Below are 27,856 nucleotides of genomic sequence, written 5' to 3'. Positions count from 1 at the left end.
CTTTGGATTGATGAAATCATCCCAACGAAAGGAGGTGGGCGCCATGTATGTTTGTTCCTCATATTATGGTGCCCGTTGACTTCTTTCCATGCAGTGTATATTGACTGTTGTTCTTTCTAATTCATCTGTAGTTCGGTGATCTCATGCTGATAAATAGATTTTTTTTAATTTCATTCGTTTCGTTTCTGAAAAACACTAATCATGTGATCTGGCACTAAAATTGAGAAATATATAGAAATTGAATTTATCAGCTTTGGATTTGAGAGAATCACATAAAAGTGTCATATAATGTTAACTCTATAAAAGTCATTAAATATTTTGCAAGCATGCCAAGTAGTGGAAAGAGAGGGCACATTCAGTAGATGCATTTAAATTGCATCTACTAAAGTACAAACTCAAGGTTGCCTTCCACCTATGACAACATTTTTAATGATGCTTAAGTTACCCAAACAACCTGATTTTCCCGGTAAAAGCCCACCGCTTACAAAAGATTCTGAACACGTGCGATCGAGTATGTTGAAAGAACTGAAGTTTGGTCAGAATTCGCATGAATGAATATTGGAAAAGAAAATTAAAAACAGTACTAATATATAATAAATCAATCTTTACATACCGATGAAAAATGCTAGGTGATTTGGCAACTGACAAGAATTGTGTATGCTGAACTTTGTATTTGTTTCGTAAGTATAAAGAAGTATAAAGTGAAGTAGAATTTATCCTGAGCCGTTGCACATCACAAAAGTATTTTAGTAATTTTTAGAGGAAATCATGGACTAGTTTTTGAACAGCACGTGTAATAAATAAGAAATACTTCTTTTCCACGTGAGGTTCATGTCCGTTCTCAAGGAGTAAATTGTCCCTGAAGGTTACCAGTTTTTTTCTTCGAAAACTGCCTTTACCTTCACATAACGACCTTGAATTGAAAATCTTTATACCTATACCTCACATTTATCAATCTCACGAATGTCATAAGTCATGTAACTGCCTGTCTGTTTTAATTAATAGATTTTATCTTGCTGAACAACAAAAAATCTTGTATTGTGTAATTTTCACTTATTCTAGTATAATGCTTTTGCATATATTGCTCTTTAAATGTCACGATTTCATTTTAGTGTGCAATAAATCTTAACGCAATCATTTTATCCAATCAACGTTATACAAGCTCTCAAGGTTGTAAACAAACCCCAAAGTCGTTCTCTACTCAAGCCGCCTTGCCATGACATTTGTAATGAGATACCACTTGGACAATGGACGTAACATCGCCAGTAGGATATTTTCTTGGGAAAGATGCACATAAACAGTTCAGCTGGATTGATGTTTTTCTCCTGGCAGCAGTGATCTATCTAGTAACTTGGCTATTGACGAGATGCATGCAGTTTCATCGATGGCTAAAAATGATATCAAAAATTCCTGGTTCTGGTGGTGGTGTTATAATGGGAAATCTAAGCACGATGCTCTCAATCCATTTTTCAAAGCAAACCTTTCCACCCAACGTATGTAAGTACATTTTGTACTTAAGCTTATAATATTTATGCCTCTATAGATTTACTTTTAATCAAAAATATAGGAAATTTGAATGCTACGCTTTTTATCTATAAAACCAGAAATGTTATAATTATGTGCATTTAAAAGAAATGTGTACACTTATTTTATTTATTTAGTCTACCACACCGCCGACAGAGCATTTTAGCATTTTCCATAATCATGTCTAACGAAACAGTTTCTGTTAAATATTATTCAATTATTTATCTGTATACTATTAGCTACTAAAATATCAAAATAATTGAAGATAACCATAATGATTTTAAATCATTGAGTTTTCCTTATATATAAGGACTCAGGAGTTCATTTGCTTTAGACATAATTCTAACCAAACTAAATAAAATTGATAAATAAATTGCCTTTACTTTAATTTTATTCATCTGTGACAGTAAACTACTATCATGCTAACGGGTTGTGGTATTAACATTATTCAGTAGACTAAAGATGCCACAAAAGAGAGCTATCCGTGGTTATTTTTAAATTTTAATCGTGTCCTTCGACTTACGGACGAAAATAACAACAACAATAAAGAACTATTTCTCTAAATTACGTAGTAAGATATTCAAAAAATCGAGTGCTCAATCACTATCAAACATGCTTGCTGCGCTGCATGTACTCAAAGGATCCTAAACCAGTCTGACTGACCCAGTTTATAGCACGCCTACACTCAAAACAGCAAACTGTGTTCAAATCCTACCCTGGCCGACATGTATATTTCTAAAAGATTGCTCTGAAAGAGCTTGTTTATCTCCATGAATTTACAATGCTTAAAAAAACAAACACTAAATGAATTGGACTTCAAAGTTTGGCCAGGAGATTGGAATATATATTATAATATTGTCATTAACAGTTTCTTATAGCTATAAAGAGTGTAGCGGTACGATGACAGTATTACATAATTAGGTTTATATTATTTCTATCTTCTCATTAATAATTTTCTTTCAAATCAATCACCTTAGTTGTAAAGTCTCGAGCATAGGCTAATCTTGTTATTACATCCTTCTAAGGATGTAATAAAGCGCTGTTAAATGCATCATTCCACCTAGATATGGTCTTGTCTTTCTCAGTGCCGTTTACGTCCTGCCATACTTACATCATGATTTTTCGTACGTAAAATAAATAAATCTAAGCTGAAAGCCGGACCATAGTAAGCTAAAATGTGCTCTGAAGCCAGGCTATTAAGTTTACAGTAAACCAATGGATAGATTCATACCACTTAGGTGTTGTACTTACATATCGTCGATACTAAACATATTATTAACATATTAGTTAATCACCCAATGATTTCCTTGAATTAGAGGAACAAGAAAGAAACGAAGAAGAAAACGATTCTAAGTTCGGTGTCAAAAGGGCATCGAAGATAACGAATATGAAGCTTGAACTCTGTGTTTCACTTTAAAAGGCCTAGAGAAGCATTTAAACTTCTCGAAAAAGATCAAGCAGTCTTTGAATCACAAGATTCAGACTTTGAACGATTTAGTAAATTTTCCCCCGAAACGAATGACGCTTCTGCTTGCTATCGAGCTCTTTTAAACGAAAAGAAGGGAAAGTAAAAAAAAAAAAAAAAAAAGATGCACCGATGCATCCGATGATATAAAAATGAGTTAATTTTTTTTTTCAATGAATCGTTTTTAATTTAAAATTTTTCTTATGTTATTTTTAAATATGCAAATCTTTGGGAAGTAAAGTCTTTTCATTTAATTTAATATTCATTTTCTATTTTATATATATATATATATAAACCCCCCCCCCAAAAAAAAAAATATATATAGCATTATTTCTAAGGCAAATAAACTCCGGCTTTACGAACGATTACCAGGAACCAATTAATTCGTAAAGGAGGGAACTACCTGTATTTTATTTATTTTGCATTTACAATTACCAATACAATAAATGAACCATTATAGATTTATTTCAGTACTTGGAAGGATTAAATTTTCTATTCCAAAATGAAGGCATTTTCAAAATACGTATTGGATGGCAACCGGTGGTGATATGCTGTAAAGCCGTCACTGTTGAGGTAAAATAATACAATAATTTTAACTACAATTCTTTTAGTTGGTTTTAATTATTTTTATATGTTTGAACATTTTTATTATATATATATATATATATATATACTCAGTAACTTCTATACTGAATTCTATATATATATACAGAATTAGAATACCTTATTTCTTTTTAATATTTTCCTTTGAATATAAATATACATACTTTTTTTTACTACCAGTATCATCATTCATTAGTATACATTGTATTGACATATACATACATCTTCAAGGCTCATCTTTCCTAATTGAGTTGTCGGGGCAGCAGCTGCAAGAGCAACTTCGAATGGTCACGATCCTCAGGTGTTCTGATGGGACTCCCAAAAGTGTCCACCGAAGATTTTGGATATAATGTATCCAGCGAGTCCTTGGCCTTCCATGTGGCCTCCCACCCTCTGGTTCGGCAAAGAGGGCCTGCTGGGGGAGCCTTTCTTGTGGTATTCTGACCAGTTGCCCTTACCAACGTAACTGTGATCTCTCAACACGGAGAAGCAACGGTTGAGTATTGAAGGTTTCCCGAATTGAAGAGCTTCTGAGTCTGTTGATTCTTGTCAGCTCCGCAACCCCTCGATGGAACCTCATTTCAGCCGCTTGGATTCGTGTCCGCATTCTTTCAGTCATTACCCAACTCTTATGACCATAGGTGTGGATAGGGACATAGACTGTATTGAAGACAGCCAGCTTTGCCTTCTGGCTTAACTCCCGCTTCAATACTACCGAACAGCCAATATTGAGCTTGCTGAGCCAATCGTATCTAGCTCTTCGTCCCACTTTCCATCGCTCGTGAATATGCACCCAAGGTATTTAAACTTCTCCACCTATCTCAGTGGGGACTCTACTCACATGTAGAGTGCACTGGGTTGGTTGTCTTAAGACCACAAATGTTTCAGTTTTGGCCACATTGATCTTCATTCCAACTTCTCCAAAAATAGCTGCAAACCTATCCAGGGTCCGTTGGAGGTTATCTGTGGAAGAGCTAAGCAAAACTAGGTAATAGAACACACTCTTGGCGGAGGCCAACAGACACTGTGAAAGGTTCAGATTTTGTGCTGTTTACCCTGACACAAAAGTCCTGACATTCATACAGGGACTTGATAGCAGCTAATAGTTAACCATCCACTCCATACTCCTGTATTACTTGTCAAAGCTTATCACGAGGAACCCGGTCATATGCCTTCTTCAAGTCCACAAAACATGTGTAGACATTCTTGGCATGTTCCCAAGATTTCTCAAAGACTTGACTTAAAGTGAAGATTTAGTCAGTTATGCTTCTACCAGGACGAAAGCCACATTCTTCTTCCTGTAACTTTGACTCAACCATGCTCCTGCACTTTCTTTCCAAGCACCTAGCATATACTTTCCCAGGCAGGCTGAGTAGAGAGATGCCACGATAGTTGCTGCAATATCTCTGTTATCCTTTCTTGAAGACTGGTATTATTATGTCTGTCTGGCATTACTTTGGTGCTCGCCAGATATCCAAGCAGCCTGACAAATTCGAGTCATCCAAAGAACACCGTCTCGATTTAAGGCTTTTAGCATTTCGGCCCGAATTTCATCATCACCAGCAGCCTTGCCCGATTTTAGCGATTTTATTGCTAAATGAACCTCTTCTGCTGAGAGACTAGTCATTTCCCGATCTGTACCTCTTGGATGTCAACTACTGCTGGCCACCTGGGTTAAGAAGGCTCTCAAAGTATTCCCTCCAGCTGTGGAGAAAATCCTTCTCGGTTGTTAAAAGTGCACCATCAGATGCCTTAACTACCCTTGCTGTGCACGATGTCCTCCTTGGAAGGCGGCGGATGGTCTGCCAGAATACTTTGTTTGCATTTCCATAGGATGAGTCTAATCTTTCTCCAAAGGATTCCCAAGCTTTCTGCTTTGCTGTCTTTACTCCCTCAGCAGCAGCTTTTCGTGACTCAGTGTACCGGAAACACCTAAGTTGACCTGACCCTAAGCCATGTTACGTAGGCCTCCTTTTTTGCACGGAAAGCTTTTTGAACCTCTTGGTTCCACCAAGGTGTCCTTTTCTCACTGCCCGTCGCCATACCCAGCTGCTTTCTGCAACAGCATGAGAGTGCAGAGGCAGTGACAGCAGTTCTGAACAGCTCAATATCTGCAGTTTGTTTGGGAATCTCACTGAACCTGGAGGAAATGTCATCTGTAAAATTCTTCCTCACAGCCTCTTTTTCCAATGCCTCCCATTTTATGAGGTATAGCCATAGACTTACCAGTGCTGATGGTAGCATCTGGTTTCTGAAACTGTAGAGTGCAGACAACAAGGTGGTGGTGGTCAGTTGAGAGTTCTACCCTCTCTTCACACGAACGTCCATCACTGAGCAAAATGGGTCTACTGAGTCTATAAAGAAGACAATCAAAGACCTTTTATCCCTGTACCAGGTATACTTATGGAATTCTCGGTGCTGGAAGAAGGTATTCATTATGGACAAGCTATTAGTACAGCAGAAGTCCAATAATTTCAACCCATTCACGTTAAGGTCAGGGTCTCCTTTCCTCCCCCCTCTCCACGTCTGGTCATCTGTTCCAACATGTGCATTGAAGTCTCCCATTAGCAGGACTGATTCCATGTCTGCAAAACCTCTCAAAAGTAGCATCCACTTCCTATAGGAAGGCAGAGTATTCTGACTCCAGATTAGGTGCATAGGCTTGCACCACAACCAAGTCGGGGTTTTTCATCTGGAGCCTTAACTCACATACCCGTCCCCCAATGGGATCCACTCAGCAACACAGTCTGACAGCTGGGAGCTTGTGAGTATTCCCACACCCGCCTGAGCAGACATTGTCGGGCTCACACCAGAGTAGTAGAGCTTCCACCCCTCATCCAGGTCGACAGTTCCAGAGCCTCTCCTCTTGGTAGAAGAAAGCCCGACTAAATCTATTCATTGAATTGAATTAATTGAATGAGGCAAGCTAATCCCAAATACTTCGAAGCAAGGGTTAGTATGTTGTACTTCTCAAATGTTGTCTTTTGTAAATAGCTGTTTAGTCTGGTGTATGTTATTTTTTCAAGAATATTTGAGATGACTGGTATGTTAGCTATTGTTCTGTATATTCTGTATGTTCTGAATGGTCTGTTGTTCTGTATATCCCTTATTTTACAATATTTGTAAACTAGCGTAATTATTGCAGTTTTTTTTGTTTTTGTTTTTGTTGTTCGAATAATCAAAAGCATCCGATATATTTGTTAAAAGTGTGTTAAAAATTCTATTAGTCTTATTTTGTCTATTCCTGGAGCGGTATTTGGTTGTAATTGTAAGGCTGCTCCTTCAGTTCCTGTTTTTTACAGGTGGAAAATACATAGTTTTCTGTGGACTTTCTGTTGGTAATTTTTTGTTGATCGTTGGTGGATTGTCTTTCTTGAGTTATATGACATTGTTTGTGAAAGTATGGCTGAATGAGTCTGCTAGTTCCTCTTGTTTTATATCCTGATTGAAATTTTTGCAATAAAATCTTGTTCTTAAGTTTTCTTTTTTCGAGTTACTAGTTCGTTAAGTGTAGCCCATGTTTGCTTCATTTGTGGTTATATTCCATGAAATTTTGGAAGTAGTAGTGTCTTTTTCCCTACGAATTGTTTGCTGTTAGTTAATTTCTTCTGTTTTAGCATAATGTTTGTAAATGTGTGTTCCTGGGTGCCTTTTTTTAGTTTTTTTCCATAGATTTTCTTTTACAGTAATACTATTTAGAATGTCGCCATTTATTTATGGATTATTGTCTGTGTGTCGCCTCGTTTATCTATGCTTTGTTGCTTTCTTGTATGTTTTTGTGAACATTAGTATTAGTAGCAAGTTCTCGTATATATTTACTAAATAAATAAATAAATAAATAAATAATAACAATTGCACTTGTGCAGCATTAATTGAAATTGCGGTTTAATACCCTATCTTATTTGATTGCAGAAACTTCTAAATCAAAATAAAATTATAGGAAAAGGCAGCATTACCAAAATTGTTGATGCCTGGCTTGCCGAAGGATTGCTTACAAGGTATGTTCTTTGTCTTTACTTTTTTCATGAATTTGTTATTAAACAGTTGTATTTGTAAGTCAATTCAGGCTTTCTGTGATTAGGGTGGTGGTTTCGTGCTAGGACAAATTATGCGAAACTACTTAGAAACTGCGTATTACAAAAATTTTCCAGTTGAATTGGAGGTCGCAAACGCCAACATGTAATTTTTAAGTTGTAGGGGAAAATGCTCATTATTAAAAATGAAATTAGTTAGTGACTAGGTAGTGCTGATCATTTTAATCACCGTAGGAAACTATGCAATTAAGTCTCTGAAAAATAATGAACTGATTAACTTGAAAAACAAATGTGATCGACGGCATTCTAAATCAAGTTTTTAACTAACAAGGTGACAGAAATCCCAGATGGATATTGTTATCCTAAAAATAAAAAAAAAATTCTGAAACTGAAATCTACCCTAGGGTTAAAACGACTGTAGACGTGTACATTCTCAGAATTATCCACTCCTAATATTATGCAGATTACAAACATTACCTGCTTTTCAAGTGATGCTTGCCAAGTATTATTTTATCGATGTGCATACTGAATGTTAATTGAAGACATTGAAAATGAGTTATCATGCGAAGAAAATCATATTAACCATCCTAATGTTATATAATTCAAATTAGTTTAAAATATTAAGTATGATGTTGATAATCCTGTTTGCTTCGCAGTGCTACATGGTAGGAAAAATTATAAAGCAGCAAAAATAAACACTGTTAGAGTGTTCATTGTCTTTCTTTTCTTAGATTGTTATCACAGTAATGAACTAACTTTACAAACATAATGCCGAGTTTTATTTTTTATGATAAAATTTGGCAGGCATTCAAGCACGTCATACGCTGATTTTTAAGATTTTTCTGCAAATCACTTCCTTGTAATATCATGTCAGGATATTTATATAGGAAGGTTATTTGCAATACTGAAATTCGTTGCGATGAAGATGGATGCAAAAAAAAAGATATCTTCTTGCTTTTTTTTAGGGTTCAAATAGTGACATAGTGACAGGAACGTGTGTTTAAACAGGACTCTACATTACATAATCTGGAAACCCTGCTTTAGCGATAAAATATTTAACTCTGGAATACATAACATTCTGGCTTGCAGAAAATTGAGGGAATGTGATATTGTGATGATGTTGATATACAAAGAATGGCATCCTATCACAACTTCTTTCAAACTCTCTCACTTCACTTCTGGCAGCCATTTAACCCGAAGACAGTTGCACTGACTTGGGAGCATCATATTCCTCCAGCGGCTACAAAATCATGGCTTGTTAAATGACACGCTGTACTTTGCCAATGGAGTGTCCCTTGACTTCTTTCCAAGCAGTGTATATGGATGAAAGTTCACCAGTTTGAATCACAGGTGTTGATACTATTATTAATACTTGTTTGCAACTGACATTGCCGAAACCCTTAGTAGTAATGGAGGTTTTTGAAAGTTTCTAGGTAGTTCATGAAGTACTCAGTCCGTCTGTGTACGTCATGTACGGGATATTCATTATCCTACTAATTAACTGCTTGAAATGGATTAATAAAATTCTATATGAGGTTTCAGAGCTGGATTTCCACATTCTGTAAACCTTCAGACCCTTCTGTCGTTGAGATTGAAATAAAAATAAAAGATAATTTGAGAAATTTCATATTTAATTTCATATCAAAAGACCACGTATATGTACAATTCTTCATTCTGCTCAATGATATAATTTTTGCTTTAAATAATACTAATTTCTCTTTACCTTTCAGTAAAGGAAGCAAGTGGAAAACAAGACGAAAAATGCTCACCCCAACGTTTCATTTTCATATTTTGAAAGACTTCTTGCCGATTATGAATGCGAATTCAAGAGTTTTAGTAAAGAAATTAGAGGATGGATCATCTCTTCCATGGGTAGATATCTTCGAGAAGATTGGATTATGCACCCTTGATATATTCTGCGGTATGTGCATGAATATCTGCATAATGAAATTATAATTCAGTAATGATTAAAAGAGATATTTTTGATGTAATAGGCATTTTAGAACATATTAATATCGATATGAACTCTTGTTGTGATATCGATTTAATAATTTCGATCTTTCAGTTGACAAAAATTCAGGTGTAGTTATTACGATCTCACTAAAATTCGCTCTTTTCTTTCTCTCTCTCTCTCTCTCTCTCTCTCTCTCTCTCTCTTCTTAGAGAAGTTCTTCTACTGTTTGTTTTTAATTTTTTATACGAATTATATAAAATTTTAGAAATTATTATTTCTAAAATTTAAAATTTTTTAAATTTTAAAAATTTGAACATTTTAAAATTAAAATTTTTTAAAATTTCTAAATTATATAAAATATAAGAATTTAAATTGGCGCCAGTATGGCAGAAGGATAATATGCCGCTCTACAACCAACAGGTTGTAGAGGGAGCAGGCTACGCTATTTGTCTCTCGGTTTCAATCAGAGTTTGGAAAGGGATGAATGTAAATGTTTTTAAAGAAACAGTGTGCGAAACCACTGCTCGGATTACTAGAGATCAGTAGAAAAATTCTTTGACCTAAAGAAAAAACATGGAAATATGGAAAATTCATTAACGTTATGAATGAAAAACATTGTAAGAATTACATTGTTACAATGTAACATTGCTAAAACATGACCTTCCTTTAGTGAACACATGCTGCTCCTTACAGAGCATAGATTGTTTTTCTACCTATTTCTTTATGCCAGTTTTTACATGACAGAAATTTATACAAGTTTTTTTCTGCCATCAAACACACCCCACACATCTAAAAGCTCGCATTCATTTCCTCTACGAAGCTTAAAATCATTTGCTATCATCGCCCTCCTTCTTAACTCAGTATTCGCATATCTGGATAGTAATCCTACAATTTTTATTCTCTTACATTTCTTTCTGGCTTCTTCTAATAGACCTTTCATATATTCTCTCACATTATATTTGTCGCTACTTAAATTGCCAAGAGTGTCACCACTAGAAGTGGTGACACTCTTGGCAAGCGCAAATTTTATGATTGAATCACCATACCATATCGCCTCTTTTTATTCAGATTTTAACTGGCTTACCTTGTTGATATTATGATTAAATTCAGTGCTTTCCTGCCTCTTTTTGTTTCGAACATTTTTCTTAACCTGTCTCACTTTCGTTCAACTTTTTTTCTACTTTTTTTTCTAATTATCTGGTCGATTGATTTTCTAATAATTTCTTTTAAACCAGATATTTCCAATGACATATTATCCTCGGATAAATTATTGTCATCATCACTTCAGCACCCTTTTTACTCACTGGAACATACGTTCTGCTCAGCAGTAACAACTTGAACTTGAACTTTAGACACTTTCCTGTGGTGCAGAATTTTCAGCGACATTCTTAAGAGCAGTTAAAACTAATTGGTTATCAGCTGGTATTAGTTGTTAAAGCAAATAAGAAAAATACGTTTCAAAGGATTATTGAAAACACTGCCATTTCACTTCTTTTTTTCCCTCTGGTTTCTTTTATACGGATGTTTCAAATTAAAGTATCCGTATTGAAAACAATCTGTAGAGAGAATAAGTAGACGAAATACTCTCTGGCTTGGTGGAGATTTTAATCAGATCATGGAGAAGAGATTTTAACAAATAAAAACATATTCAAAACTTATTCATAATGAAATATGGCGCTGTAAGAAGGAGAATATTACATTAATGTGTACCGGATCGTATGTGATTGTTAAGTGATTCAGAGTGAATGATACACAAAGTTATTCGATTATGTTTATTTCTCTAATTTCATAAACCAATATGATGCAAAACACATATCACATTGGTTTACACGTGATCTGCGATTTTATCTTTCGAATCTGCCAGGGGAAGAACTTTAACCCGATACACCATGATTTGGAGGTAATCTCAAAGCCAAAGCTTTCAGGTGTTAAGGTCTGGTGAAAGCAGTGGCCTTTTCATAGAAAATGAGGAAGTAATTACAGTGTCGTCTGTTGAAATGTTGACCACGTCTTATCTCGGGAAGTGCTCCATCTTGCAACAATACTGTTGTATTCACTTACCATCCAGTTCATATTAATGTAAATTTCCTCAACTCACAGTACCATATTTCCCCTATCGGTATTTTTTAACAAATTTTTATTGTCAAAATCTCTTCCCCATCATCTGATTTGGGTACCCGTTAGTGCTAAGGGTATTTCGTCTACTGATGATCTTAACAGATTGCTCTGAATAAGGTTGCATTAATTTGAAACACTCTGCAAATCGGGTTTCGATAGCTATATAACAAACCTGTATATTAATATTATTTTAACATAATTACTGATGCCTGATCACCATCGTTATTTCTTACGAATTATTATCAGCGTTTTTTTTGTTGTTGTTCTATTTTAGAGTCGGCTATGGGAGTTCATATTGGTGCACAGACGGATTCTACATCTCCATATATTGTTGGAATTGAAGGGTAAGAATAAATAATAAAGCTATAAGAAAGCTAATAACTGAAATATTTATTTTAACGGTTGTTTATAACATAAATCACATGATATTTGTTTGTAAGATAAACTAAATATCATCATTTTATTTGTGAGTTGTTTCGTAAACACGGCTGATACTTTTTTTTTTTAAATATCGTTTATTTCCTATAAGCTTTTCTTCATCATCTGATAGAATTACCAGAAGTATAAAAATAGAATTATTCCTTCATAGGTTATCTGACGATGCAATGTACAGAGCCATTCGCCCATGGTTATGGAATAAATGGATCTATATCCTGACATCGAAAGGAAGGCAATACTTCAAACACCTTCGAAACGTGCGTCACTTTGTAAGGCAGGTAACGTTATTTACCGAAATTTACTTGTGAGAAATTCTCAAATTTAAGGTCATTATTACCCAAACTGCACACACCCATCATGCATGCACACGCAAGCCACTGTAGGTTACCAATCCAGTGACTAATGGTCATAATTTATTCTGTTCGGAAGAGATGAATAGACTAAAAGAATATAATAATGCTTAAATTTCTAAATCATCTGTATCTACAAAAAGACTCTGAGAAGTATTTTGATATATGTAGAACACAGAAGTTTTTTTCTTAATTTATTTTTAATAATTGATGCTTGGAATGCTAGTTCTGTCGAAAACATGTTTTTGTAGATTGTCAAGGAAAAGAAAGAGCAGCATTTGAAAAGAATGGAGTACAACAACTCGAAAGTATTTTTGGATGATGGTGAAGATGATGACGACGCGAATATATCAAGAAACAGGAAACCAGCCTTTCTGGATCATTTGCTCGATCTACATCTTAAAGACAGATCCTTGACTTTGACAGATGTCTATGAAGAGGTCCACACTTTCATGGCTGCGGTAAGTAATTGAATACCTGAATCTCATTAAGACCATTAATTCTATTGTTATGGCAGTTTATTGCAATTGCATATAATATGGGTTTCGCATACTCAGTTGCATTCCTGCGGTAATAACAAAACCCCAGTTGTACAGTGGTATATCAGCTTACATTCTGGGTCTGCACAGATTATTGCTGGTTCCATTACATGCAGTAACGAAAGTAATTGATAACTGAATGATTCGAGTTGTTGAATGCGTCGACGTACTTTTCTCGGTCTTTAGAATTCCACTATGGTAAGCTATTGACATAATTATGGTTTACATGTTTATATGTTAGGCCTAGTGGCCTGTGATGAAGGCCAAGTAGGTAGCTTGCTGTTTATAAGCCTAATACTGTTTACAACAGGGTGGTTCATCCTACGTGCATTGTTATGATTGTAAATAAATTGCTTATTTTCTTCTAGCAAGAAAAGCGCGGTTAAAGATTCTTCCTTCTAGAGGAATCCCAAACCTTTCTAAATTTTAAAGTTTCCAGTTGCATTTATTAGAAGCTTTCTGTGTGAGTTCTAATGTCTTAGAGAACTCTTTGGTCACATCCTAGTCAGCCATTTTCACATTATGCTGCTTACTAAATTTTATAATGAAATCTCTGACATCATCTTTGAATTGATCTAATTACACGCCACGAATACTTCCTTAATGTCTCAGTTTAGGTCTTTAACAAGTTGACGACATTTTATATATGAATAAGACTTATAGATATCCATTATTGTGACAGATTTTCAACTCAAAATAAACATTTTTCCCCGTTTTGTTTGTTTATTTAGCACTTTTCCTTTCTTAGAATTCATTTTGGAATGGATTGTTAAATAACTTTTTCATGATTCATTATTTGACTCCACCATTTATAACGCTTACAATCAATGACTCACTAATTACATTAATTAATAATTTATGTAAACAACGGCTAATGTAATGAAATATTGGCATCTCCTGAAACCAGTATTTGATTACAATGGTCTCTGGTTTCTGATTTTTGAAGGGACAAACCATAATTATGTCAATATATCATTGACAAATATGCTTTTCGCATATTTTGTATGTATCCGCTTCTGTTACAAATTATATATTCTCAAATGGCGTGTATTGTACTTATATTTAAAAGATCATTATCCATTGTTCTATGATTGGCGTTAAATCCTTATCAATTTTTAATGATTAGCGCACTGTTCTTAATTTGTCACTAGAGGCCGCTACGAGAAATTGGCGCATTAGCTTGATTCTAAAAAAAAAAAAAGGATTCGTTTTGCTATATTGTGATATTGTCGACTAAAAGTTATTGTTTACCTCGTTTATTATTATTTTTAATTATTTCATATCTGAAATATGCCTTGTTTATATATATATATATATATATACAGGGTGTTCGGGATAAATTTGACATATTTATAATTAATTATATTTTTCCGTAAGTTACATGTATTAACACACACTTCTCTTCATTTAAAAGTTTGGACCCTTCTTCATTCATATACAAGATGTCAGAAAGGATGGATAGCTGGAACCCACCTGAATCATGGAAGAGAATAACTTGTATCATGATGATTCGTGCCCGCCATCAAAATAAGGATATTACGACTGCTGCCCAATGCTCCCTGAATACAGTAAAAACAATCAGGCATGAACTAGAGACTTGCAATGGTGACTACGAGGATGTAGCAAGAAGAAAGATCTCTAGCAGACGATCTGATTGCGTTCGTACAGCAGAATTCCTCGCAAATCTGCAGGAACAGGTGTTGAAGAACCCTGGCATTGGAATTCGGGCTTTGTTCGTGGAGTTGCTAACTGTAGTCAAGCCCTGGATAACAAGGGTAGCCAATGGTAGGCCGTATGTATGGCAGCAGGATTCGGCCCCTTGCCACACCTCTGGGAAAAGTCAAAAATGGTTGTCTGAAAATTTCTACGACTTCACCAGTCCAAATGTTTGGCCTCCAAACTCCCCAGACCTTAACCCCATGGATTATTTTGTATGGGGCGCAGTTGAAAAAGACACCAATCGCACTTCCAGTAATACAAAAGCCCAGTTAATGGATAAAATTAAAACAGTTTTTGCGGCCCTTCCCAGGGAGACTGTAGCATCATCTTGTTCGAGGTTCCGAAGCAGAATTGAAGCTGTGATCGATGCTAATGGTGGTTATTTTGAGTAAATCTTGTTGATAGTATTGTAATTAACTCTGCCTGTAATGTTTTTTGTCAATTCATTAAATTTAATAGATACAAAGAAGATTTTCTTTTTCCTTACGAAACTGTCAAATTTATCCCGAACACCCTGTATATATATATATATATAGGGTCAAGCCACTACAGGATCAACAATTAGTTGGTGCCTTTACTGCATAGGACTGTATCCTCATATACAAGACAAACTGGAAGAAGAAGTGTACAGCATATTTGGGGATGACTTACAGAGAAAAATTACTGAAGGCGATTTCAGAAAGTTGACGTATTTGGACTGCGTGCTAAAGGTAATATTTGACTTTTTCTAGGTGAGTAGCATTCAAAATGTTTGAAAGAAATCGAGAAATAAAATTTTATCATTAATTATGTAATTCTGTTTGATGGAAACTTTTCCATAAAAAATTCAAATATGATTTTATCTAACCTATCTTAAAATTTCCAAAATATGTAAAAAACTAAATCGGCATTTCACTCCAGATATGCCATCTGGCGAAAAGAAACATAATTCACATTGTAAATTCTTTCAACAGAGCTAATTTGAGGGTAGACATTAGGATTACTACATTTTTCTGAAATTTAATAAAAAATCCAATAGAATCATTCCGAAAGATTTATGGAAACCTCTCACCATTCAGCTGTGCATATTGGGGGGATACTCTTACATGTTTAGATCATTATCCATACGGCAGTGTCCATCAGCCTGTAAGATTAAGTTAATTATTTCTGAATGAATTATAGCGCGAAAAGTTCCCAAGAAAAGAGTATACCGGTTTGGAGAATTAATTGAGGAATTAAGCAAACTTGACTATTTGGCAAATTTTACTGAGTTGCCAATGCTGCTTTCTTTAACGCCCAGAGAGCGAGCGCGCGAGGGAGGGAGAGGGAGAGAGAGAGAGAGAGAGAGAGAGAGAGAGAGGAGAAGAGATGATATCATAATTTTCCAACTAGCAAAACGGACACTAACCAATGCACATGAATATATATATATTTTGTGAGAACACCACGTGTGCTGATTTTATTAGGTCGTGTCATGCACATACAAATAGGGCCTCACGCAGTACAGTTCTTTAAGCTACCTTTTATTCTTTAGTATATTAAATAATGACCATTTACTGTTGTTTATGTAGAATATTTAAGGTGCATTTTAATTATTATTTTAAATATTTAAATCTTTTACTCCTTGTATATTTGCAACTATTTGGAGGTGAATAAAGTGAAAGAACAACATTACATAACTCTTGATTTTTGAATAAGTAAAACAATAATTTTTTCTCTTGTCAGGAATCCATGAGATTATATCCTGGTGGACCAATAATTTTTCGCCAACTGTCTGAAAATATAAATATCAGTAAGTATTTCTGAAATAATTGAATTTAATAACACGAGAGAACAGTTAAATTAGAAACTGGATGCCTTATTCTCAGTCATAAAAACAACGACAAAAAAAAATTCTGCTTCATTGAGTATTTGTAGAATCCCTGCAAACATTGTAGAATCCCTGGAAACCAAAGGAACAAAGGTTTTCTCAACAAATCAAGAGCGCTTTATGTGCGGCCTCAGGGTAACCTAGCTATTGTTAAAGTCGTAAATAATTTCTAGATACGACATTAGAGGAGTCATTATTGAGTGGTTCAATCCTATATGAATAAGAGAAAACAATATACCAGATATGGCGCCTCCAATATCACAACAAAAATAATAAAATACTATTTCTAATATATCTTAAAGGTCTGTGTGAATGCACATTTTTGTGGCCAAATATATCCATCACTGATGATACGACATTAATATACACTAAAGCGACTCTTGTCTAAAAAATCGGATCAAGGATTATATATTAAAACTGAATAGGTGGTTAGAAATAATGGCTTTAAAACAGATAAAAGTAAATATATATACTGTGCGACCACAGATGAAAGACCCCTCGACACTTCTCGTCAAGGCAGAAGGCTAATTCATAATAGGATAATGAATGCGTGGGATGAGTGTTTATTATTATACGGCGGAAATTTAGCTTTTTTCATTTATGAAAATTCTAGTTTTTAAAGTAGTAACTATTTTTTGCTTGTACAACAGTTGGAAAATGTGTAAAGCACGTGATTTTCACGTGTTGGTGAAGAATTCGTACATCGCCTTATTCTTTTTTTCCCTTCAACATTAACTGGCTCTTCTTGGCAAATCTGCCAGCGACCTCTCTCTCTCTCTCTCTCTCTCTCTCTCTCTCTCTCTCTCTCTCTCTCTCTCTCTTCTGTGGTTAACTAAGTTAACAGATAAGCTCGATCACGATATAACTGTAAACTGGCATGAAAAAGAAATATAGTAGTGATATCGAAGACTGTAACTGTAGGTTAGAAAATAAAAATATCAAGTACAAGGTAATCAGGATTAAAGTATCCCTGTTTAAGGTCGTGGAGCGCCACGTAGTGACCGAAATGCTGAGAACCTTTGCAGGGATAGATACATTGTGCGTCATGCAGAAGCGATATCTGTGAAAAAAAAGTAGTTCGAAAATTCACCACTAGAGACGCTGTATGATGGACCCTGTGTGTAAGGAGAAAAGCGTCATAAGTATAAATAACACATGCATTCACGGGCTCTGCTATTCAATGTACTGCCCTTCCCGGTATGCCACAAACTGCATCCTTTGCACAGTGTGTTCAATGACAGAACGCAGTTGGCCGGGAGTGATGTTGCATCATGCTGTCTTTCAACGTTGGCAAGTTATCAGGATGATTCCGAAAAACCTTGTATTTGAAAAATCCTCACAGCCAGAAGTCACTGGGGGTCTGATCAGATGAACGAGCCAACCCTGCAGTCGGACACGCACGGCTAATCACTCTGGTTTTCGTGAAATACTCTCGAAGAACCTCCTGTACGGATCGGCCGATGTGTGTTGGGCGGGGGGGGGGGGGGGATCCTTTATGAAAAATGACTGAATCCGTGCTCAGGCGCTGCTGTTGCTATGGTACACCAGAATTGTTTATCATAGAGCGATGCCTCTCGGTAACAACTGAGCAAGTCGGGACACGACTGGCGAATGTCCTCAAAGAAGAAGAATGGTCCAACGAGAAACGAAGTTGTAAACCCGCACCAGACTATAACTTTGGGTGAACGCAAAGGAAATTATTGGATTGCATGGGAGTTTTGCGTAGCTCACACCTGGCGGTTGCTGGTATTCACACCTATGTTCAGGTGAAAGTGAGCCTCATCTACCCACAAAATCATCCAGGCGCAACTCCTGTGTCAAGGTTATCTTGAATGGGCAAAATCAGAATCTTCCATAGAATTTTCCAGCCACATCCATGTGTCTTGATAAAGCACGTGCACTGCAGAAACCAACGCTGTTATTTATGACCTACTCCACAACGGCAGAATCAACTTCATTTACTTGTGGTGAACTCATTGGTCTGCGCCCTCTGCCAGGTCTAAATTAAAACGAATCGCGTTTCTTCAAAACGAGTAATATTTCGTCGCAGTGTAAATGTAGATAGGTGCTCGTCGACATTTGTTCCAGCGACGAAATTCGCGAAGTACAGCAACAAGATTGCAGTTCTTTAGGTAGTACATCTTCACGAGCGAGGCACGTTGGGACAAGGTTAGTACCATCACTGTGGATAGTATTAACAACCTAAATGAAGGGAAAAACCCCATGTCTCCATCTTTTTAAGCTTTTTTTGCACCTGCGAGTTGCATAATATGCAAATTTCATGCATTTAGTGTTTGCATTATCACCTGATTGTAAATTTCGGAACCATTTTTTCTCAGATTTCGCTTTGGCATGACGCACAAAGTGTTTCGACATGCGGATCACTGAATGATGCTCCACCTGGTTTCAAACAGGGATACTCTAATTTAGATCACCCTGTATTCGGGCCTCCATATCTATGGCACACAGAAATGGAATTCCCTTATCTCATTTTTAACAGACCAGTGAAGGTTCGTAAATGATAGAATATATTATGTTAAAAAATTGTTCTTCTCTTCTTCTTCCTAACATGGAATTTAAGCCAAGTGGCCTGTTCCGGTCTCATTCCATCTCTTTCTTGGTCATCCGATTCTTATTTTTCCACTTATTTTGTATCTGTATAATATTTTCGGTATACTCTGCTGTTGTCCATTCCAGTTAAATATTCTAGCCATTTTTGTTTATACTGTCTTGGGTAGTAATTAATTGGTTTTATTTTCAGGGATTGTAAGATTTCTTCATTTGTTTTGTGGTCCCACTTGGTATATCCAGCTGTTTTTCTAAGGAACTTCATTTCTGCTGTTTGAATTCGTTTTTCATCTTTCCTTTTCATGATCCATGTTTCGCTTCCGTATAGTAGAGTCGGTTTTGACAAGACATTATATAGTCTGATTCTAGTGTGTTTTTGTACCAGGGATGGCTTAAATATATTAATTATTATGCCATTTACTTTGACAAAGTTTGATATTTTAGTGTCTATGTCTTTTTCTTCTTCGTATGATAGATCACATCCCAAGTATCTTGAAAGTGTTTACTTGTTCTAGTATTTTATTATCTATCACTATTTTACTTCTTATTGGGTTTTCTCCTTTGAATGCCATTATTTTTGTTTTTTCTTTGGATATTGTCCTATTATATTGCTTTGAGATATCATTTAATGATTTTAATGATCTTTGAAAGTCATCTTCTGATGTAGCTAATACTATTTGATCATCTGCAAATAGTAGTGTATCTATATTCATTTGCGGGGTCATTTGTATACCAAATGGGTTATGCTGTTTCCAGATTGTTAATATTTCAGTTATATATATATTGAAAAGCAGAGGTGAGAGGGTACATCCTTGTCCTATTCCTCTTGATATATCTTTCCATTCTGAGATGTGTTCTAATTTAACTGCTATTTTATTTCCTGTATATATTTCTTGAATAGATTGTAAAAGTTGGTTTGGTATGTTTAAATCGGTTAATATTTTAAACAATTTTTGTTTAAAATATTAACCGATTTAAACTACTAATTTTGTCAAAGGCTTTTTCATAATCAATAAAGGCCACGGGTGTTTCTTTTTGAAATTCTCTTCTCTCTTCTATTAATAATTTTAAAGTAAAAATTGGATCTATTCAGGATCGGCCTTTTCGGAAACCATTTTGTTCTTCTAGTAATTTGTTTTCTACAATGCTGCTTAGTTTCTCTTTTAATATTCTGCATATATTTTATAACCTGTATTCAGCAAGCTAATTCCCCTATAATTATTGCAATTGTCTTTATTTCCTTTTTTAATAGATTGGTATAACCAGTGCTTTTTTGCAAGAGTTAGGGGTTTTTCCGGACATCACAAACCATATTAAAAAATTTCATAAATCTTTCATTAAATTTTTCACTTGCATTTTTGTATAGTTCTATATTTATATTATCTTCTCCTGGCGTTTTCCTATTTTTCATCTTCTTTATTATATTTTTCAGTGCTAATATTGTGATATTTTCTATTAGGTCATTCTTTGTCTTATAAAATTTTAATTCATTGTTCTCATCTGTCCAGAGATTTTGGAAATAAGTCACCCATTTTTCTAAATCTATTGTTTATATTTTTATATTTTCTTTTATTTCTTTATTCATGTATTTTATTACTTTAGAGGTTTTGGGTTGTGGTTTAAATAAATCCTTTTCTAGTTCTGTTACGAAATTGTTCCATCTTTCTCTATGTTTTTTCCTTACTTCTCCTTTTGCAATTGCACTATTTCTTTTATACTCTATTTCTGCTTCTATTGTTTTGGAATTTAGCCATTTCTGGTAACTGTCCTTTTTGGTTTTTATTATATTTTCTATTTCTTTGTTCCAGTCTCGTAGTCCTCTTTTTCTAATCCATTTGTGCTTTATTCCTAAGGTTTCTCTTGCTTCTTTTGTGAGAATTTGTTTCAAATTATCCCATTCATCTTCTCTGTCACTTGATTCATGTGTGGTTTCTGTTTTTAAGTTTGTGCATTTTTGATATTGTAGTCTAACCTGAGGATCCTGTAATGAAGAAATTTTGTAGTTTGGCTATAAAGAATTTTCAATTCTATGTGTTTTTAGCCACTTTGGTTTAAAACGAATTGCTGATACCATATAATGATCAGAGTTTAATTCAAAGCCTCGATATGCTCTTACGTCTAAAATTAACTCTGCTAATTTAAAATTTGTGATAATGTAGTCGATTACTGATTTGTATCCTCTGACTGACCAAGTATATTTATGTATTTTCTTGTGTTTAAACATTGAATTCATTATTCTCATATTATTATAAACGACAAAATCGCGCAATCTGCGACCAATTTATTTACATATATCTTCGCCAAATTTACCTATGTTTGTTTTGTATTTTTTGTCTCCTATTCTGGCATTTAAATCTCCTGCTAGCAGTAAATAGTCAGTTTTGTTTGTTTTATCTATGGCATTCTGTAATTCTTTATAAAATATATTACTGGCTTCTTCTTATCCCTCTTCTGGTGCATATGCACCAATTATTGTTATGTGGCCTCTTAATGTCTTGAGTCTAATTTCTATTAGTCTTTCATTCAAATAGTTGTAATATACAATATTGTTCTTTAGGGATTTATGTACCATAATTATGATACCTGCTTTTGCTCTTTCTTCTTTTTTTACCCCACTGTAGATTTGTATATAGTTGTTTGTTTCTTTTGTACTTTTTTGTTTTTTCTTTGTTTCTGTTACTATACATATGTTTATGTTAGCTTGATTTAGTTGTTTATCAAGTTCTTCTTCTTTGTGTGCAATGCTTCTCACATTCCATGTTGCAATCTTCATTATTTGTTCCTTTTTCCAATTTCGTTTACCGTTTCCTGGGTTGTGGTCTTTTCCCTGACAGTCCGTCCGGCTTTTCTTTGCATGAAACTTGAAAGTATTTTGAATTTCCCCAGGGCAGGTTACTAACCTGTCGCTGGGTGAGTCCAGTGGTAGGGCTGCTACCTAACGCCTGTGGACAGGCAGATCTAACAGCATCTACTCTGTTAGGGTGTTAAGGTTATACCGCCCATACTCGGTCGCCAGTGCCTCGTTTGTACTTTTAGAACAGGATGGACCACGGGAAGGTGAGGTTGACATTTGAGTGCGAGAGGCTACGTATTGCGCTTCACCACCCCGTTAAAAAATTGTAAATGCAGAATTTTTAAGCTTATTATACTAATTTTTAGTAAATTCTTAACCCCAAGATTGTGGTACTGGTTGGGGTGGAGATTATTAGAATAATCTGCTTCCTTCCTTCATTAGAAAATATAATAACCAGAGCTATAGTCATTACCGATTTCTTCGCATATTCAATAATGATATGTTTGTTTGTCATTATTAATATTCTGCCATTACAAAAACTCTACTTTTATTGTTGTATATTATATGTATGAAATAACTTCGTAATTTCGTTTCATTTATATAACGTAAATTATGGTTGACACTTTGGCCGGAACTTATTTTCCAAGACAAATAAGGAACATTTTTATAAATCCTTTGAACACTTTATAACAAGCAGTTGCAATAAACTGCCAAATTAAGTAAAGTCAATAACCTCAGAATATGCTTTCAGAAAAATACTAACGGACTATTTCAATAATTTCTTATAATATACTACTTGTATTATAAGAGATCAATGTAACATATATTATGTGTAATAATCATTCCAATAGATTATGACAAAGTATATATCATGTTACTTGAGTCCTCATAGATATCGTCATTTGATTTTGTAGTGATTGTGTCGCCTAAATTTACTTTTGTTGTAACAGTATGGATACAACTCTTGGTTACACAGCCATACAGTTCTATTTCCTTTTTAATGTCTGTTATCATAAGTTTTCCTTAATATATCCTTGCAATATAAATCAGCAAGTGGTGATATATATTTCAAGTTGCTATATTATGTTACAGGTTAGGAAATGTGTTCTTCAGGTGAGAGTCTACAGAAAGAATTAAAGCTTATTAATTCCATTTACTATCAACTAGTTTTTGTGAAGTATTCATGAAAAAAAAAAATTGCAGCACTTATAGAATCCCTGTTTACTCTGCTCAAAAACAAATCAACTTGTGTTCTTTTCCCTTATGTACAAGGAATACCTGTACTTAGAAAAAATTTCAAAATCTCTGAACATTTTGTTTCCTGTCATCCTGTCAGAAAAATCTTCACTTTTTCTCGCATCTCCAAGGACAAGTTTTCTCTTCTGGGTTTACCGAATGGTTACGATTCCTTTTTATTGTGGGTTACCTTGTTTTCTACAAACTGAAAGGTTTGCTTTTATTCATTGACTGGAATAACACAAAGCTCCTTATTAAAAGCTGATTTTTTATAGAAAGACTCTATAAAGAAATTTCTGAAAACGTTGCTACATATTTAAATCCTAACTTAAACAGATCGGGTGGTCTAAGTTTATGTCCTTTATGGGAGATTTATGCGTTATTAATTTGCTAAACGTTCCTAACAATTATTTATATAGAATTACTTTTTTAGTTAGGAAAATATTCATTGTTTTGTTATCTTAAATTAGCTATTAAAGTGATGTGGTTTAGAATTTTCTCTTATTGTTTAATCGATGGACAGTTTTATACTAAACATGCCCGTGAACATTTCCGAAAATTTTTCAAATAAATATCTGGATTTTCTGCATGATTTTTCCTTTCCTGTATTTTATTCTTATTACAGATAATAATGCTAATATGTTTGCAGTCAGGGCCACGAGATGGCAGCACTTGACTTCCTGCCCTACACTCTCTCTCTCTCTCTCTCTCTCTCTCTCTCTCTCTCTCTCTCTCTCTCTCTCTCTCTCTCTCTCCTGAAAAGATTTGATCAATTGATAGTTTATCAACAGTGAAAGCATTTATAATGCTATGAGTGCATGCTTGCTTTGTAGAGTTCGGCTCCCCCACTAGTCTTTAACTATTACTTAAGGCTAAAGGAATTCGCAAACTTTCTTTGGGAAATGAATAGCATTAGAAGATTTATTTATTATTTTGATCCATATGGCGAACACAGGGGTACAATTATTCTCAAACGAATTTCATAATCGCGCAGAAATCTTTACGAAAATATACATAAATGTCATTTGCACAGCATATATGCAAAATACTTGCCCTCTTGCATCATCACGTGTTATAGACAACTATTTAAACAACTGCTGGACAGTAATCGTCAGTAGAGTTGCTCACAATGGGAAAAATAAAGGATCTTTCGCAGTTCCAGAAAGGACTTATTGTGTGAACCCGTCTGGCTGGACCCACGATTTTTAAAACAGCGGAGCTGACTGGTTTCTTTAAAGATGAGATATTCTGGGTGTTTAATCAGTGGAAAAATAACCCGATGGATTGTCTAAGAGGCGTAACTGATGTCCTAAAATAGTCTGTCAGGAAGGAGATATCGTCGTCTGAGAAGGCTTGTACGGACAAACAGAACTTCTTGTGCGCAACAATTGACGGAAGCATATAACGAAGGCTGTGCCGGACCCATACTTAACCGAGCTGTGCGCAGGGAATTGAAGAGGTTCGATATTGTCAGTTGCATGCCTATACGGAAACCACTGATTTCTACGAAGAACCAGAAAATTCGTCTGCAGTGGTATCAGACACCACCGGGACTGGACAATGGATGTCCCACGGAACACCCTGTTCTCTATGAATGGTAGGCAGAGAGTTTGGTGGGAAGCAATGAACTTAATTCAAAGATCTGGAAGTGGTGTCATGGTGTGAGGCATGTTCTATTGGTACGAAACGGGTTTCCTGATATTGCCTAAAGATTGGGTGTTCTCCAAGAATATCATAATGTTATTGTAGATCACATCTATCCTGCAATATTTATTTTAATCCAGCGGGTGACAGTTGTTTCATGGAAGGCAGTGCTACTGTTCATCGCTCAAGAAATATTCAGTAGTGGGTCAGCGAGCATGACAGCTATTTCCGCCAAATTCTCTGGCAACAGAAAAGTCCAGTTCTGAATCCCATTAAGAATATGTTAGAAAGAAAAAATCATGGAGTAAAGTCATCTTCCAACAAATTCTGTACCAGTTAAAGGACTGTCTCGTGAACGCCGTTATATCAACATGGTATTAAATAAAGATTTCTAATTTAGTGATCAATATGTGTATCTTATATCTTCATAGTGTTTAAAACAAAAGATACACATTGCATAATATTCTCAGGCATCATACACATACATATTGACCACTAGTAATTCATTACTGAATTTTTTTCCCTTTGAATGTAATGCGTTTTAATATTTCACACAACATTCTTCTAGATGGATACATTATTCCCAGTGGAGTTGAATGTGTTATAGATATATATGCTGTTCATCGAGATAAGGATGTATTTCCTAATCCTGAAGTGTTCGACCCAAATCGCTTCCTTCCAGAAAACTGCGTTGGTCGCCATCCTTATTCGTATATTCCTTTCTCTGCTGGCCCCAGAAATTGCATCGGTAAGTGAGTCGTATATATTATATATTTCAAACAAATGCGTTGCAAAATTCGTATATATTTCAAACAAAGGCTTCGTTACAAATTCCTTTGCATTTGAAAGTTGCAATATTTAGAAAATGAACGAGCTCAAACAAAAACATGGTTGAATTTTCTTAATCTCTAATTGAAATCGATCTTTCACCTCTATTATCAACGATATTGATAAAAATCATATCATATTCTTCATCATTTTCTTTCTTCAAATAAGTAGCCTCGAAAAAGAATGCATTATTTAAAAATGAATGCTTGAAAGTGATGACGTGTCCTTCCAAGTCGGTGAAAGAGTTTGATGGTTTCAGGCATTTGGAATAAAAATTTATGGATACAGTTTCATGTCCCTTTACTTCATGATGTTGAAAATGGATGAAAGAGGTCAGAAGAGTTACTATTTTTTGTCATCCTTTAAGTGGAACAAGAAGCACACAACTCATGGAGCCTGAGATGTCCCGGATATGCTGAATAATGCAACATGCTATAAAAACACTTTTATGTAACCTGTCACAAAATAAATCCTCTCATCACACGGGGCAGTCAGCAATGTATGCATTGCTGACTCCCCAGTTGGTAATTTTTAAATAACTAAATATCACTGTACTTATCATCAGCGATGTTCTCTTTTATGTGACTGCCACCTCTCAAAGGTTGTAGTCCTCTAGGACATTAGTATCATGGATGGGATAAGGTAAGTTTTCTATTAATATTTTATATCAGTTTTGTAAAATATATTTTTGCTATTTTTGTTTAACTTTTACACAGTCCGGAAACTCTCCTCTAGATTACTCATGGAAACGTTAGAAGCAACTGTGGTCATTCAAAAAGTGTAACTATGGTCTTACTCCGGGTCAGATTTCCGCTTCGATGTATAGACAATCACAAATATACATTGTTAGTGCGGGATTCAAAGTCTCAGTCTGTTTGTTTATAGAGAGTATAAACAGATAATCAGCTCGGCTTGGTGTGGCACTGTTCACGATCAATGAACAGTTTTTACGTACATTTAGACCACTCTTGGTGAATATCTAATCAAGAACTGACTTCTTCCATTATAAACTAATCATTGCTTGCTGTAGTCTAAAATTCATCAACCGAGATTCACAATTACCTCAACCCACAATGTTTTAAGTAATGTTTATGCAGATGGCACTGTGGATCGTTCCACATTATATAGCGTGGAAATCTCGCTTCTGTAAAGAGCGGGCAAGCATTAAATATCCAGGTCATCGAGTGACACGGATGAGATATTGTCAAGAAGAAGAATCTGGAAGATGATCTGTGAATTACGATGATATATAATATTGGAGAAATAGCAAAAGAAGAAGAAAACATCTCAAATCTAAAACAAAATTTCATCTTATGGAGAATTTTCGAAAATATTTAGTGAAACAACTTGTCATAATACTCTGTAGGAATGTATCAATCCTGACTAAAAACAAATGCATGGATTATATTTCATGAACAACTAAGAATTAATTTTTATACATTTTAAATATATTTTATTAATACCATTTTGCTTACCAATAAGGCTAAATTTAATGTTTTCATATATTTTCCATAATGCTTTGCAGTTCCATGATGCAGTACCATTTGTTTTATGAGCTTTATTCTTTTAGGCCAGAAATTCGCTATGATGACAATGAAAACTTTGATCGTAAGCATAATTCGGCAGTTTAGAATGCATTCTCTCGACCAACGAGACAAGATTCCTTTGGTACCAGAAGTCGTACTACGAACAGTCTTTCCACTCCGAATGCACTTTGAAAGAAGGCAAATAAAGGAAAAATAAACTGTTTTAAGGGCTTATAATCCAATAGTGTTTAGTACATCTAATTTATAAGCGTATGTGGTCTGTTGAATAAAGTTACTCAAAGTGTGTCCTAGGTCTGGTCTCACTAGCTGTGAGATCAGATCGAGTATTCCTAGCGAGAGTCTGTTCTATACTTCGCAGTATACCGTCTTTCGGCATGTGTTTTCTGCAATTTATCTGCAATGAAGAATAAAATCCCTATTTTCATGGTGGAATAAAATGGCACCTCCGCATGAGATTAAATTATTTTCATTAGAAAAACTTCATATGGACAATCCCTAGTTATGAAGAGAATCGCACCCTCGCTCTCAAAATTCATGTCCCAATGTAATTTAGAATATGAGACATATACACTCCTATAATACGTTCAAGAAGAGATTAGGATAGAGTTTAAAAATATGAAGCATTTCTTTTATGAAAGGACAATAA

General features: G+C 35.0%; 1 protein-coding gene across 2 annotated transcripts; it reads left to right on the top strand.

Moving 5' to 3' along the window:
- Positions 1-1,301: 1,301 nt before the first annotated feature.
- On the top strand, positions 1,302-27,458 carry LOC150099577 (cytochrome P450 4c3-like). Of its 2 annotated transcripts, none has more exons than XM_090404026.1 (11): positions 1,302-1,497; positions 3,450-3,562; positions 7,505-7,590; positions 9,357-9,547; positions 11,973-12,042; positions 12,288-12,393; positions 12,738-12,947; positions 15,281-15,454; positions 16,449-16,515; positions 25,404-25,583; positions 27,234-27,458. In XM_090404026.1, the coding sequence occupies exons 1-11, from the start codon at positions 1,371-1,373 to the stop codon at positions 27,404-27,406; spliced, it is 1,497 nt and encodes a 498-aa protein (XP_090260152.1). In that variant the 5' UTR covers positions 1,302-1,370; the 3' UTR covers positions 27,407-27,458. The 2 variants fall into 2 exon arrangements, with proteins under 2 accessions (XP_090260152.1, XP_090260151.1); XM_090404025.1 differs by having other exon boundaries at positions 12,288-12,414.
- Positions 27,459-27,856: the final 398 nt, after the last annotated feature.

This window comes from Typopeltis vanoorti, chromosome 14 (assembly GCF_054136105.1).
Source record: "Typopeltis vanoorti isolate ZY-2024b chromosome 14, IOZ_Tvanoo_1.0, whole genome shotgun sequence".
NCBI lineage: Eukaryota > Metazoa > Arthropoda > Arachnida > Uropygi > Thelyphonidae > Typopeltis > Typopeltis vanoorti.
This window is presented reverse-complemented; position numbering and strand designations above follow the sequence as displayed.